Source organism: Cyprinodon variegatus, unplaced genomic scaffold (genome assembly GCF_000732505.1).
Source record: "Cyprinodon variegatus isolate N-32 unplaced genomic scaffold, C_variegatus-1.0 Scaffold125, whole genome shotgun sequence".
NCBI classification, from domain to species: Eukaryota; Metazoa; Chordata; class Actinopteri; order Cyprinodontiformes; family Cyprinodontidae; genus Cyprinodon; species Cyprinodon variegatus.
In genome coordinates, this window is record NW_015150578.1 from 258,625 (window position 1) to 272,816 (window position 14,192).

Below are 14,192 nucleotides of genomic sequence, written 5' to 3' on the forward strand. Positions count from 1 at the left end.
ATATATATATATATATATATATATATATATATATATATATATATATATATATATATATATATATATGTGTTTTCTTCTAGTTTGGACTTGGTTCAGATGCACAGCGCTTATTAGTAATTCACTGCTGCACCCTTGTTGCTTTTTACCGTGCAGGTCTGTCTCGTTTGAAAGAAGCGCTCCCACTGAGCAGAGGCACACTGTCCAAAAACCAGCCCTCACTTTAAGCAACATGATATTTGACACAGCGTTGTTTTTTAGCTTTGATTGCTGTTGCAGCATACTTCCCCAAACAGCAGCGTCCCGCTTTTGAAGAACGCCATTAAAATATCGGCCAGCACAAAGCCTCATGCATATTTAACAACTAAACTCCTCAGTGTCGTGCTGCTGTGCAGTTCTAAGCTTTTGCTGGGCTTCAGGCTCTCTCTAGTGTGGATCATTAATTGTCTGCGGATGAAGACACTGTCCGGCATGGTATTTTTGTTGGGCGAAAGAAAAAAAACACCCTTAAAGGGTCTAAGCTGCTTTTCTCACTGTTTCTTTAACTAATATGTCATGTATATTCCCAGAGCCTCTAAACTGAAGATTTGACTTATGTTTTCAGGACTTTGCAGGTTTGCATCATTGTAGAAATAGGGAATAATTTAACCTGTTAAACTTTACAGCCCTTTTTTTATTTTCTTGCATCTCCCTCCAGACTGTTTCCTTAAATTCGCCTTTAATTTTCCATCTTCCATATGCATATCATTTTGTATACACTCTGTGTATACAAAATGATAATAAAAGTTATCTATGTAAAGCTTTCCAGCAGTAGAAATATTTAACAATTTCATCATACCCTGAAATGACTATGAGCCCAAAACATCTGTCTGAGGTCCATAATGTTTGGAATACATTTATGTGAGCGTTGCCAAGCAGACCTCTTGCGCTTCTCTGCAGCTTTGTCTGCATATTTCACTACAGAGCAGTTAGTCAGGAATCAGACAGGAAGAGAGAGATGTTGGCAAAGTGACGCACATCCGCTACGGCAAACATACAAAGTAAAATCTCTGAATTGGAAGGTAATCCAGCCAGGTACATCCCCATTGAGGTTTGCATGAAATCAGACACATTTTATACGTATGCAGACTTTGACATAGACAATCAATCAAACATTTTACTAAATAGTTCACTTACTGTATGGAAGGAGCTCAGGAGTTGCGAAAACGAATGATGTAAGACAGAGATCGTCCTTATGCTTAATAGAGCAGCAAATGCTGCCTTGCTTGTTTATACTGGGGGAATTTTCTTGCACTCTAGCATTAATCAATACTTGAGCTGGGGGTCTGTAGGAGGACCCTCTGCACAGATTGTGAGAGAGATTATAAAAAAAAAAAAAAAAAAAAAACAGGGATTGGAGCAGGAATAATCCGTGTTCCTCAAGCTTTGCTTTTGAAATTTTAGTTTGCAAAAGTCTTTAAATTCCACATGGAGACGATTTATGAATTATGTTTTTCCAGGGTTTTTGCAGGTCATTAAAAATCATTAAAAGTCATTAAATTATTATTTTTTAAATTAATTAATTAATTAAGTGGCATTAAAACTCATTAAATGTGGTTATCGTGGCATTTAAAGTGCCTTATTCGAAAGTTTATAAAAACAATTTCGTCAGATATATTGCGATATATTTGCATGGAACTGCTTCCAGTTGATCGTAAAGCTGTATGTTCGGGAAAGAAGCTCGAGGCGGAGAAAAAAAGCTAAAGAATGGGAAATTTCCACAAACCTGTCTGGAAAACGAGGAATTCAGGACATGGCTGCAGCCTGTCAACGGTATATATGACAAAAGATTTTGCCGTGTATATATGAGCATCATGAGTACTTGTTCATGTCATTAAAATTATTTCTAAGTGCATTAAAAAGCATTAAATAAGAGTTACTCATTCCTGTATAAACCCTGTTTTCAGTCCTTGTTGCATGTGAGGCTTTCCTTTAATCTGCATAAGCGGTAAATGGTACGATCATATTGCACCTTTTAGGGAAATGTTCATAAATGTGCCTGCTGTCAAACAGAGCTCGTTTGCATGTGCTGATTATGTTCATTTAAAGTAGAGGCTCAATAGCTAGCCATAAAAGCTCTAGAATAAGTGATAACACGGTAACGTTGTTTGGATAAGCCATAAACAGGCAGTGTTTTCCTGTCTGATGATGAGAACAAGACCAACATGCTGAAATAGAGGTAAACACTGGTGACATTTTACCTTTGCTTTAGTTTATGTTGCTAAAAATGAGAAGGAGTCAGTCCTTATAACAAACATTGCTATAATTTCCCATTGCTCTACTTTTACTGTTAAAAGAAATAAAATCCTTGTTTTCTCCTCTAAATTCAGTATTAACGACAGCTGGCATGAGTAAAACCTTTAATCCAACTTACTGGTCCTAACATATATCACCCTCTACATTCTCTATCAGTCCTGGTAAATTCTTTTTCTGCCAGATCTGAATGGGATATTAAGCTTTCTTTCATTTTTTTGGAAGGCATCTGAGAGAAATAAGCTTCTCAGTACACTGAGAATGACAAAACATACAGCTCTGCTTTTGTTATATAGCAGTTTGGATTCTTAGCTCACTAATCTGTGATTTTATACAAGCATGTCCCTAGCAGAGCTCACATGTCAGCTAACCTGCTGCCTTCAGATGTCCCCAGGACTCGCCTTTGAGCGAACGGTTTTCTGCTGTTTCCCCTACACTGGGAAATGATCTCCCACTAACCGTAAGGACCGTTGAAACCTTGACTCATGCTTAAAACTCTTTGAAAGATTAATCTGGTAAAGTTAGCTTTTAATTCTAGTTGAGCCAAAGTATCAAGCTGGTTTTATTTTATTTTGTTTTTGCTTTTATTGTTTTTTTTGTTTTTTAACTGCTGCTACTCTATTAATTTAACTATAGCTGTTGTATTTTATGGCTGGGTTTCGTTTTTATTGCATTGTTTCATGGGCCTGTGCTTACATTAATAATAACGTATCAGGTTTAGACGCCTTAGAACTCACCTCATCCCAGTATAAATACTTTTTACTACACGGCAACCTACAGGTTTGCATCACTGTAGAAATAGGGAATAATTTAACTTGTTAAACTTAACAACCTACTTTCTATTAAGATGGTGTTGAAGTTACCTCCATTTCTTCTGCTTTATCTGTTTTGTCTTGTTTGGGTCTAACCTGTTAAAAACCAAATTTTTGGTAAAAACAAAGTAGCTTCCCTTAACTCCTTCTTTAAAGAGGGCTTTACCTTAAAGAATTCTCATTTTAACTTTGTTTTTGTATAAGAAATGTCAGATGTTTGTTTCTTTGGCATCAGATCTAATTTCATGCTCTCATTGTTAGGTTTTTTTTTTAACGTGTGGATGTTTATCACAGGATCCTTTTTTAAAAGTAAATCATCATTTGAACCTCATCAGTCTTCTCTTTCTGTTGAAGTTCTCTTTGATGAAGCTCCCGTCCCTCCTCTGCCCTCCCCTGCTGTCATTCAGTTTCTGTCTTATTTGCATAGGCTTCCAGGTCTGTTCTGCCATTAACCTTCATCCTTGAAAAGTGTCGGAGCTCCCTCCCACCTTGGCTCCAAACTGACTCCACATCATCGCCTCTCTCCACCCACTGTCTGTTTTTATTCCCCTTCCTGCCCCTCATCGCACCGTGTTGTCTCCCCACTGTGTGAACTGTTGGCTGACGGGCTCCTGCAGGGCAGCATGAAATTTTCTGAGTCTCGCGCCCCGAGAAGAGAGCGGCTCTAATTTGATTCAAGGTGAAGCAAGTTGAGTCGGTGTACAAGAGCTTCATCAGACGATACAAACTTAAAAAAATGCTCCCTTTTCTTCTGAGTTCACCCTCTCTCTATTGCTTCTGGGAGAAGTTGGGCAGCTCCTCGCTGTCTATAAAGCAGAAAACATCTGGGGGAAGCAGTCTTTGAAATCTCTACCAGATCGACTGACTCAGCAGGCTTTTACAGCAAGGCTATGTTGCCTTTGCACAGCAGCAAAGCTCTGAAAAAAATGCATTTTAATGCAACTGTAAGCCACGACCTTGCAGGTTTAAAAGCATGTTTCAGGGTTTAAAGTTGTCATGTTCTCTATTGTGCTCCCGGCTCCTTGGAAGCCCTGCGGCACATGAATCACGTTAAAAGTCATCACTGCTCATGTAATTACTTAAATGGTAGCATGAAGGTCAGGAAAACTTATTAACATGTCATAATAGCTCGGTGTCACAGTAATTATGAGCATCCTGTAGCTTTTCTCAGCTTTTTTAGCTTCTATGAAGCCTCACTGAGCCTGTTGTGTAACCCCATACTGCCTCCAGATGTTTGTCCAGAAAAATGCTCCGGTTTAACTGATTTTTCTTTCATGTCACACAGCATGGATAACTTCAAGTACCTTGTAAATGCGTTCTATTCATCTATCACTTGAAATATTTTCACATTCTGACATTTTTTTCAGGTCACGACCGCAAATAACTGTGTGTTATTGACATTTTTTAATAGAACATAATAAAATAATGTACTTGCGTTGTGGAAAAAAGAATTGGTTAAAAAAATATTTGCAGAGTAATCTTTTGCTGCAGGGTGTAGCTAGAAGGTTAGCCTTTGTAGTATCGTGGGACCCACGCACAGCAACTCGTATGAGAAACACCTTCTATGTTGGGGAGGTGTTAGGATTGGGCGTCAGTTAGAAGACAAATAACTTTTTCATGTTCTAAGTTTAAAAAAATATATATTTTAACTTGAGGTTTTTAATCAATTAGTTTTTTTTTTAACCTTTGTCTGATCATTGTTTTTACCATTACAGGGCTTAGATCCTTATCGTTTCTGGACGCTCTCATGTTGCCAGTATCAAACACAAGCCTCTCATTTTAATGAGGGAGCAAAACCGTTTTGCACTTCTTTAAATTTGCACAGCAGTTTTGTAGACTAGTTGCAACATGTCTACTTGTTGCAAGTGCAAAAAACAAAAACAAAAAACAAATAAATAAAAATAGCAGGGGCAATTTAGTGTCCCATTTTCGAATCTTTGAATATCAGTCCCAAAGAGTTTTAGTCCTTATTTATTTATTTATTTTAAGTGCAGTAGGATTGGATGGAGATAATCTGTGAACACTGATGTTTACGTTTAGCTAAAGATTATTCAATTGGATTAAGGTCTGGACTCTGATTGCACCGTTCTAAAACACAAATGCTGGTTGAATGTTTAAGGTTACCTCTTAAAAGGTTCACCTTCCACTACTGTTTAAAAGGATTTTTTCTGTGTTTAGCTCCATCCATTTTATCCTCACCTTCCAACATCTTCCCTGTGCTTTCTGATATCCATCCCATCATAATATTGTTGCTATTTTTTGTCCGCCTGGGTTTATGATCTAGGTTGGTGTTCCTCCATGAATGATGTGCAGCATGCCTTTGAACAGCTTCCGTTTTGGGTTCATAGAACTAGAACAATAAATGTTTTAGATTTTTTTTGTTTCTTTTTAACCACCACCATATGTTGAATTACAACCCTCTTCATAATATCTGTGCAAGTTTTGCAAACCGAAAAGTATTTCATAGATAATTGTATCTCAATATTATTTATGGCAAATTAAACTGCAGCTCCTCCAAAGCCACCATTAGCCCCCCTGTAGGTAGAGTAGCTCTTTCTACTCTCAGGTTTTTGATGCATGTCCAGCAGATTTCTCGAAGCAGCTTCTTCCCCAACACCATCAGACAGCTGAACTGTTCAGAAAATTCTAAATCATGTCATTGACTCTGCAACACACTGATAACACCAATCCAAAATACTGCATATTTGCACCATACATATTTAATGTTCTGAACTTCCATATTAATGCGTTTTTTTTGCATCATCTATTTTTCTCCCACACTGTTTACATTTGATCACTGCTGCACTTTAAGGAATGGAAATGTTATGAAAGCTGGACAAAACGAAATGTCGTTTTGTATACACTGTATACAAAATGACAATTAAAGTTGTCTTAAGTTTTCACATTAATAGAAGATGATCAATGCTTGGCATATTATTTGAATCTTACTCTGCCGCTGCTGGATTCATGCTGAGCTTAAGGGTATAGTGGAGAATTTTTGCAGATTTTTTTAAAAGATCCGCCCTCTCCACTTAAAAGAAAAAAGCACATGCACAGCCCTGTACTGGCTCCTGAGAGGGAACACCTATTAAACACGTGCAAGACCATGCAGGAGCCCATTTCTCCTCATGCATGCTCTGTTTAAAAGTTGCTGTTCTTATAGCTTATACAAGCTTTCTGTGTTCGAACGTCCGCCCTAACCACTAAATCCCTCAGTCACTATATAGAGCTGGGACTATATAGTGGACTTTCTAGCAAACTCAGTTATATCTAAATCTACCGACTGGATTTTATTTAGGGGTACCAATGAATATACCGTAATGGAGCTGAATGCACCAATAAACTATGAGTTGTTTTCTTCCCTGTTGCTGATGCACAGCTTTGTGTTGGTCGATCATAAACAAAATAGATTTTATGTTTGTTGGCATCATCTTTACTTTGGCATGGTACCCAATGCATAAAATAATGGCATGTTATAGTTTTTCCTTGCCTGGTTTTTATGATCGACAAACAACTGGTGCGAGGAAAAATAAAAATATTGTGACTGGATAATTTAATACTTCTGACAACCATTTATTTAAGAAATAAAACATGTTTTGTTTACTCTGGATAATTGTTGACAGTCCAGCCTGGATGGATATTCTCCCCCCTGTTATTTAGTTTAGTAGTTTTTTTTTTATCTGTACATTGATCATCTATCTGTCCATCAGGCTGTTTGTGACCCAGACCACTTTCGGAATCCTCTGATCTTTGTTTAGGTGCCCCATGTCTGTGCACGCTCAGACCGCGTCTCGCTCTTTACCCCCTGAAGAGCTTACATGTGGTAAACACAGAGATCTTCTGACAGTCCAGCCGTCGATACGCCGCTATGCTTTGCTTTTGATATTGACAGGTTGTGTGCTGAATCTCAATAAGCTGCTCTGTCCCCTCTTATCTCAAAGATTTGCTCTGTGTGTTTTTTGTAGAGTATGAGGACGGCAGCCTGTCATCATGGGTGAACAGGGAGCGCTTTCAAGGATACCTTCAGATTGATGGCTTCACGTTGTATGAGCTTGGAGACACAGGTGGCGTATTCCAATTTGATACACAATATGTTTGATTTCTCGTGTTTTGCTTTGTCTTTTTGTTTGTGTGTGTGTGTGTTTTTAAAGAACATTATTTTGAAACAAAAAACATCTTCCTGACATAAACATAAAGCATTAAGAGAGAGATTTCCAGCCTAACCCCACATTTTTATTTTCAGTGTTGCAAATTGTGACACTAAAATAAGTAAATTTAAGATGTCCAGATCACATGTTAACATCCACTAATGGGCCTGAATCTCTTATGCATTTACTTTTAATGGTCCATTTGATTTGCATTGTCTCGCTTATAGAATCAGTTTTCTTCTTAAAACTATAAGTGGATACATGTTTTAGTCATTTGTTGTAAATAGATACTTTCATACTCGTGTATATATATATATATATAGATAAAAATAATTTCGTTTTTTTTTCTGGCCACAATTCTTGGTGGAACCGATAGAGATTGATTGAAATACATTTTTTTTTCAAGGTAGTTGCTGAATTTTAAATATAAGTTTTCAGCAAGGTAGAGTTTGGGGTTTTAGGGTTAGCTCTTCAGAAGCTTAGCTTTGGTCACCTTTATCCATTACTCAACCAGATCTGACGTGTGTTTGGGATCATCGTCTTGTTAGAACATCCTGCTTGTCCTAATTCTGCATTTTATATCCCCCTATTTATGGAGTTTGTCAATAATTGGGATTGAAACGTCCAGACAACATGATACTGCCACCACCGTGCCTAGTAAATACTGCAGGGTTCTTTGGTTTGAAAACCTTAGAATAAAACTTTCAAAGCCTGGAGATGGGGCTTTATTTTGCTGCTTCATAGTCTCTGTATGGAGTTTGCATGTTCTCCCTGAGCATGTGTTGGTTCTCTCTGGGTACTCCGGCTTCCTCCCACAGTCCAAAAACGTGTGTGTGTGTTCATGGTTGAATGCACACAAATGCAACCCTGTGCTGTGCAAGTATGTCTTTGCGTCTCTCTCTGTGTTGCCCTGCGACCGATATTTATTCAAACATCTAACCCACAGTTATGCAGTAAGCTTGTTGACAATGCTTATGAGTCATAAAAGTTTGTGGTTTAATTGTTCTAACTTGAAAATAAATAATTTAAACTCTAAATTAATCACATCTGTGCTCATAAAAATGTAAAACTTCAGCCTGGCACTGCACATTTATTATATTTTAGTAAAACATTATTGCCAGAGGAAATGGACATCTACTTTTTTCCATTTTTATTTCTTTTCTGCTTTATATTTTGAGCCATAGCTGTGGGTTTTTTATTGCCTTTTCCATGCATATAGATCCTTTTTACAACCAAATATGCTAGTAAGCATTTTTAAACTGCATATTAAATCACAAGCATAAATCATTCGAAGCGTCTCAGCAAAGTGTTATTATGTAAAGAACGGCCTAATGTTTAGCAGCCCCGCCCTCAAACTCGTAGTTTGCTACAGGGCAACTTTAAAATTAAAGGTCAAACATCTTAGAGCTGCTGCTCTCAGGAGCATGGTCAGCTTCGGTTGTACTTTTGCGGCTATTTCTGCTCTCAGAGTGAAAGAATCTCTTTGCCCTCCAGAAATAGCAGGATTTGTTATTCTTGTTTAAAAACCTTGTAAAGGTAATTTAAGCTTAAGAGCGAAATGCAAACTGCCTCTTAAACAGCAGTAAACTGATGCTCAGCGCAGGAAATTGGTACTTCTCTAATATTAGATACAGTTTTTTTTCCTTTATAGGCTTTTCACTGACAACATTACAGCAGCTGATGTTACCGGATACTGTGGCTGCATTCCAGCAAGCTGTGCAGTTTGATCTGCCAGCTTTTCTATACATTTAACTTTACAAAGTTAAGAAGGTTCCAGGAAAATATTCCCGCTGGTGTCCAGCTATAATAATAAAAGGAACAATAATCTGTAAACTTATTTAGTCATTATTTATATCTTTATGTTTTACCTTCATTAAACAATAATTCAAATGTTTGTATTCTTTCTCTTTAATTCTATATGTTTAAATATCAAAAATATCCATCACAGGCCTCATGATTCTTACCATATTGTGCACTGAAATAGCACAAAGTTGTTTTATAGCTGAACACAACTTTAAAAATGTATCTTCAAAACAAGTAGGGCTTCCAGTTGTCACTAGGACAATGGTATTTGGGATCTTTAAGGTTTGTCATGCAGCTACAGTGGTCAAAGAAACTGTTGACTAAAGAAAAAAACTTTGTTAGGATATAGATTTCTCCACAGCGCTAAGCTTTCAAGCTTGCTATGAGCTTAAGTAAATTGCTTACCTGCAAAATCTAATTGTGGTTGAAGAAAATGCTGCTAAGATTTGGATCTTGAACTCTTTAATCAATGTTGACAGCTCCATTTGCTGTTTACTGTTGTGCGGTGCTCTTTATTGGGTTGGATGACTCAATTTTAAAGAAGCGATACAAAGTAAAGCCACATGAGACGTTGGCTTGACCTACAGCAGCCCTGGAAGACTCCAGGTCTACACATAGCCAGTAGAAATGTTCTGTGGTTTGCCATTGCGTGGCACCATGAGTAGGATAAACCCAGACATTTGGTCAGGCTGAATTCAACTTCATTTAAAAGACTTAAAAGTTTGACCCACATCTATAGTTTCCGACAGAAGTTATGGTCACGTCCTGTTCTTAGTGGGCTGGGCTACACTTATCTCTTGAAATTACCATGCCAAATAGGTCTTTGGTGCATCAAAAGGCACAAAAAGTTAGAGCACAATGAGTCAGAGAGATTTGACTGTTTAGTACACTTTAATCCAACAGAGCTTTTCATATCGTTCCAAGGATCTCTCATTTCCTGTTTGAAGTAAAATATTTCAAGCATATTCCATTTAAAAGCAAATGTGTGCAACTGGAGGGACGTGCCCATTCACCACTCTGCCACACCCATAAGATTCAGTGGGAAGTCATTTTTCTGAGAGGGATTCATCTTACCTTGTTCTCTGTCATCAGACACAAATTAAAACTCTCATAAGTGACAAAGTTAAGGAGAGAATCCACATCAGTAAAACATGAGAAGGGGTTTAAGTGATTCCATCAAACGAGCATGTGTACGTGTTGCAAGCCGGTCTAAGATGACACACAGGGACTATGGTACAGCTCTGACTTTGTGTTTAGAGATTATAACTCCCTGCTTGGTGCTTGGCAGTGCCTGCATGCTTTGATGCAGTAAAAATGGTTTAAGAACTTTTGACCCCAATGCCTGAAGTTTATCCCAAGTCATTTGAAAGTCTTTAAATCCAAAGCTGTGAAAGTTTGCTTAGATAGGACACGAGTAAAGGAGTTAAGATGGCTGCTTTGATCCAAAATGGCTGACTTCTTGTGGGATTTGGACCATTTTGACCAACACTTTCATTAGTGCTGTTTCACACTTGTTAGGCAACTACTTTATCAAAAATTACAGATAAGAGAGAAGATTGGATATAGGTCTATAATTGACCAAGTCATCTGGGTCAAGAGACAGTTTCTTAAAGATTTAATTACAGCTTCTTTAAAAGCCTGAGGTACATATCCCTGTAACACATATAGATTGGTCACATCTAAAATGGAGGAGGAAATCAAAAGGAATGCTTAAATAACCTGGTTGGAACTGGATCTAACACACAAGTTGAAGGGTTAGATGAAGACAATAGCTGTATTAATTCTCAAAGTTCTACTGATCAAAGCAGTCTAAACCCGCTTCAGATTCTATTGCTACCTCAGATGCTGCCTCCCATTTCAGAGATAAGCCAATCATAGTTAGAGGGGCGCTGATGATCTTATATTTAATAGAATCTATCCCTTTTTTATTAAGAATCTCATTAAATCATTCCTGCTAAGAGCAGGTGGGATCGGTGGTTCAACAGAGCTCTTAGTGAGTTATGCAACTACCGGTATATAAAAAATATATCCAGGATTGTTGTTACTCTCCTCTATCAATGAGGAGGAGCACCGATGCTCTTTCCAAATAACATGATGAAAATGAACAAATTGCACTCAATCATGAACATATTAGACTTTTATAATCTCTGCTTCAACTCTCCCACATATCGTCTGCATGGGGGGTATTATCTGCTAGATTTATTATCGAACGTCTAATTTATTTGTTGTGGCTTCGTCTCCAACCTGGCTACAGACATTTACTCTCTTCCACTCCTTAGAGTAACTGTGTCTCTATAGCCTGCTCAGCATCTTTCCATTCTTTTTACCAGCCTTTGGTCATTTAGCCTTGCAACATCAGTGAAGTTTTACTTTTATCTTAACAAAAGGGATATTTTCTGCTTCAATTACTATTAGATTTTAGGGAGATGAAATACAACGTTAGAGTTTTACCTTAAATCGTTAAAGTTCAGAAGGAAAACTATGATTAATAGGGAGGTAAAAAGGCCTCTTATATTTAACGACCAAGGTATTTCTAGGCCTAAGTAATTTTATATATAAAGATATAACTTTATTAATGCAACACCTTATTTATTTATAAACATAGGCCTCTGCAATGTGTTGGCTCCTGGCACCTCATCCTTATGCTGGTCACCAGCTTGGTTTCACACACTGTAAGGTGGCCACTGATGTGAATCCCACAAGCGTTTAGTGGGGTTTAGATCAGAACGCCAGTCTTTCCAATACTCCTTGTTTATTTCCAGCAGCAGAGAGTTTCTGCCTAAACTGCATCTCATTACCTCCATCATAACTTGGTTTGCTCTCACAAAGAGGATTTGGCAAGTTATATATATGCTTTACTCTGCCACTCAACCCACAACTGCATTTTTGCTGCAAAGGTGTCACCATTTTGAGAGAGAAAAAGCAGACTTTCAGTGATAAAAGGCTCAATACCAATAGGGAATGAAACAACAAAGAATAACATCCAAGATATGTTTTTGTGGCAAATAAATAATAGTGTGAATATATATATACATAGACATATATGAATTATACATTTTTTAAATTTATTTTTAATAAATTAATATATATATGATATTCTTCAGGCCATTTGAAGTTTCTTTCTTTTTCATCTTGGCCAGACTTTCTGCCTTTTAAACCTTTGCTTTAACACCTTAATTGGATAAACAATGTGTGACTGTTTAAGAATTTGAGGTTTTCATTCAAGCGAATATCTGAAGGAAGTTTAAACGAAAAAAGGAGTTGGCAGGAGCCCTGTTGCTGGAATCTTTTCAACCGAGGATCACATTTCATGGACTGCAGCTCAGTGGAGCTGCTGGGATGACATTTTATGCTTGAAACCAACCCCCCCTCGCCTCCCACACATCATAAGTCATACTGACACAGAACTCAGTACCCACATCTAAATACTTGCATGACCCAAAAAATCAATAAAGCGCCTGAAACTGTAATTAAGGTTTATTTAAGTGCCAGGATTTAAAGGACAGAGAGGCAGGCAGGGAGATGAATCGGTTGCATATTGAAAGCAAAATGTGTTTGGCGATATTAAAAAGCACTTCCTGCTTTATGTTGTCGTGCTCTGGAATATTGGAAGTTTATTCTTCAGAAGCGGAGAAAACCACAATAACAAAACAAGATGATTGGAAAAGAGTAATCTGTATGCACACATCAGTTTTTTATTTGCTCTTGTTTTCCTACACATACATATCACACTAGCTGCATATAAAATTTGGATGTGAGTATTAAACAGTTAATCATCAGCTGGGTAAACATTACAGTTACTAAACCAGTGGATTAAAGAGTGAGCTGGCTGTAGTTCCTGAAAATGCTCCAGCAGATTGAAGGCGAAACGCCATGAGTCTCAGATAAATGTATTAAATTAGATGACATCACAGCAGACAATATTTTAACTTGATGGACTAGAGCATTTCTAAGTTATTCAGAAATTCTCTCTGCATCAGAACATGAGGCATGATTTAATTCTCATCCAGAAGCTTTGATGTGAGAGATGATCCCAGCTGGGGCTTTAAGAATGCGAAACACTTTTGGTCCATTTGAGACAGTGATCAAGTTATAATGATGGAGGAGCTGCAATTGATTGTCAGTTTTAAACATTATCCCAGAAGAAAAAAATGATGGTTTTATGTTAGCATTTGCTCTCTATCACTGGGTCAAAATAACTCCAGATATCTCGCAGAGGAACTTGACAGAGTACTGAAAAACTACTAAGTAATAATAAATCTCTGAATATGATTTTGGCAGTGGCATATTTTACATAAATCACCAAAGGAGTGGATTATCAATTTCTAAAGCAGGATTTAAACTTAACCGAATTTTAGATCTAAGTAGGATTTACTGTTCAAAAGAAAGGAGGAAAAAAGCAATAGAAGAAACATCTTGACTTGCCACTACTGTGGTACAATTAAAGCAGCATTTTATAAAGTCTGGAGACATGAAGATCAAAAGGCTGGAGGAAGCTCTGTCTAGTTGGGAGTGTGATCCGGTCTTTGTAATAAATCTAATCCCTTCTCTGAGTGACATATTCGCAGATACGGCTATGTCAAATAGAGCTGTTGTTCATTACCAATGTCCTTCGTATTCCATGCATAAAAATAGGCTCAAAATTATTCATACCCTTTGCAGATTGGGATTTAAATTTTCAACCTTGTTTTGTTTTCTTTCTTTGTTTCTTTCTTTTCAAAGTTTTTTTTAATACATACATACATACATATATATATATATATATATATATATATATATATATATATATATATATATAATATACGGTATATGGGGTGTGATGCTCCCTAGGCGCTAAACAATGGCAGTGGATTTAACCATTTAACACTGGTTAAATGCAGAGAGTTAATTTCCCCATTGTGGGACAATATATATACATATATAGGAAATGAGGCAGGCATCCAGGAGTAGAGGTGAGTATTGGCACGAGTGTTGCGATTCGATACATGTCACGATACTTGGGTCACGATACGATATTATCACGATATTGCAGTATCACTATATATTACCATATTTTCCCCAGCTATCAAAATCAAATGATGAGATAAAACAGCAAGTGCTGTATATTTTTATCAGAAAATATTGATTAGGTATTATTATC

The 14,192-nt window shown here is 37.2% G+C and overlaps 1 protein-coding gene across 1 annotated transcript in view; it reads left to right on the forward strand.

Annotated features, from left to right (window-relative positions):
* Positions 1-14,192, forward strand: part of tmx3 (thioredoxin-related transmembrane protein 3) — a 62,419-nt gene that overhangs the window by 21,037 nt on the left and 27,190 nt on the right. Inside the window, exon 10 of the mRNA XM_015375774.1 lies at positions 7,067-7,165. Coding sequence (XP_015231260.1) covers positions 7,067-7,165 — 99 coding nt within the window. The remainder of the gene's footprint in view (positions 1-7,066; positions 7,166-14,192) is intronic.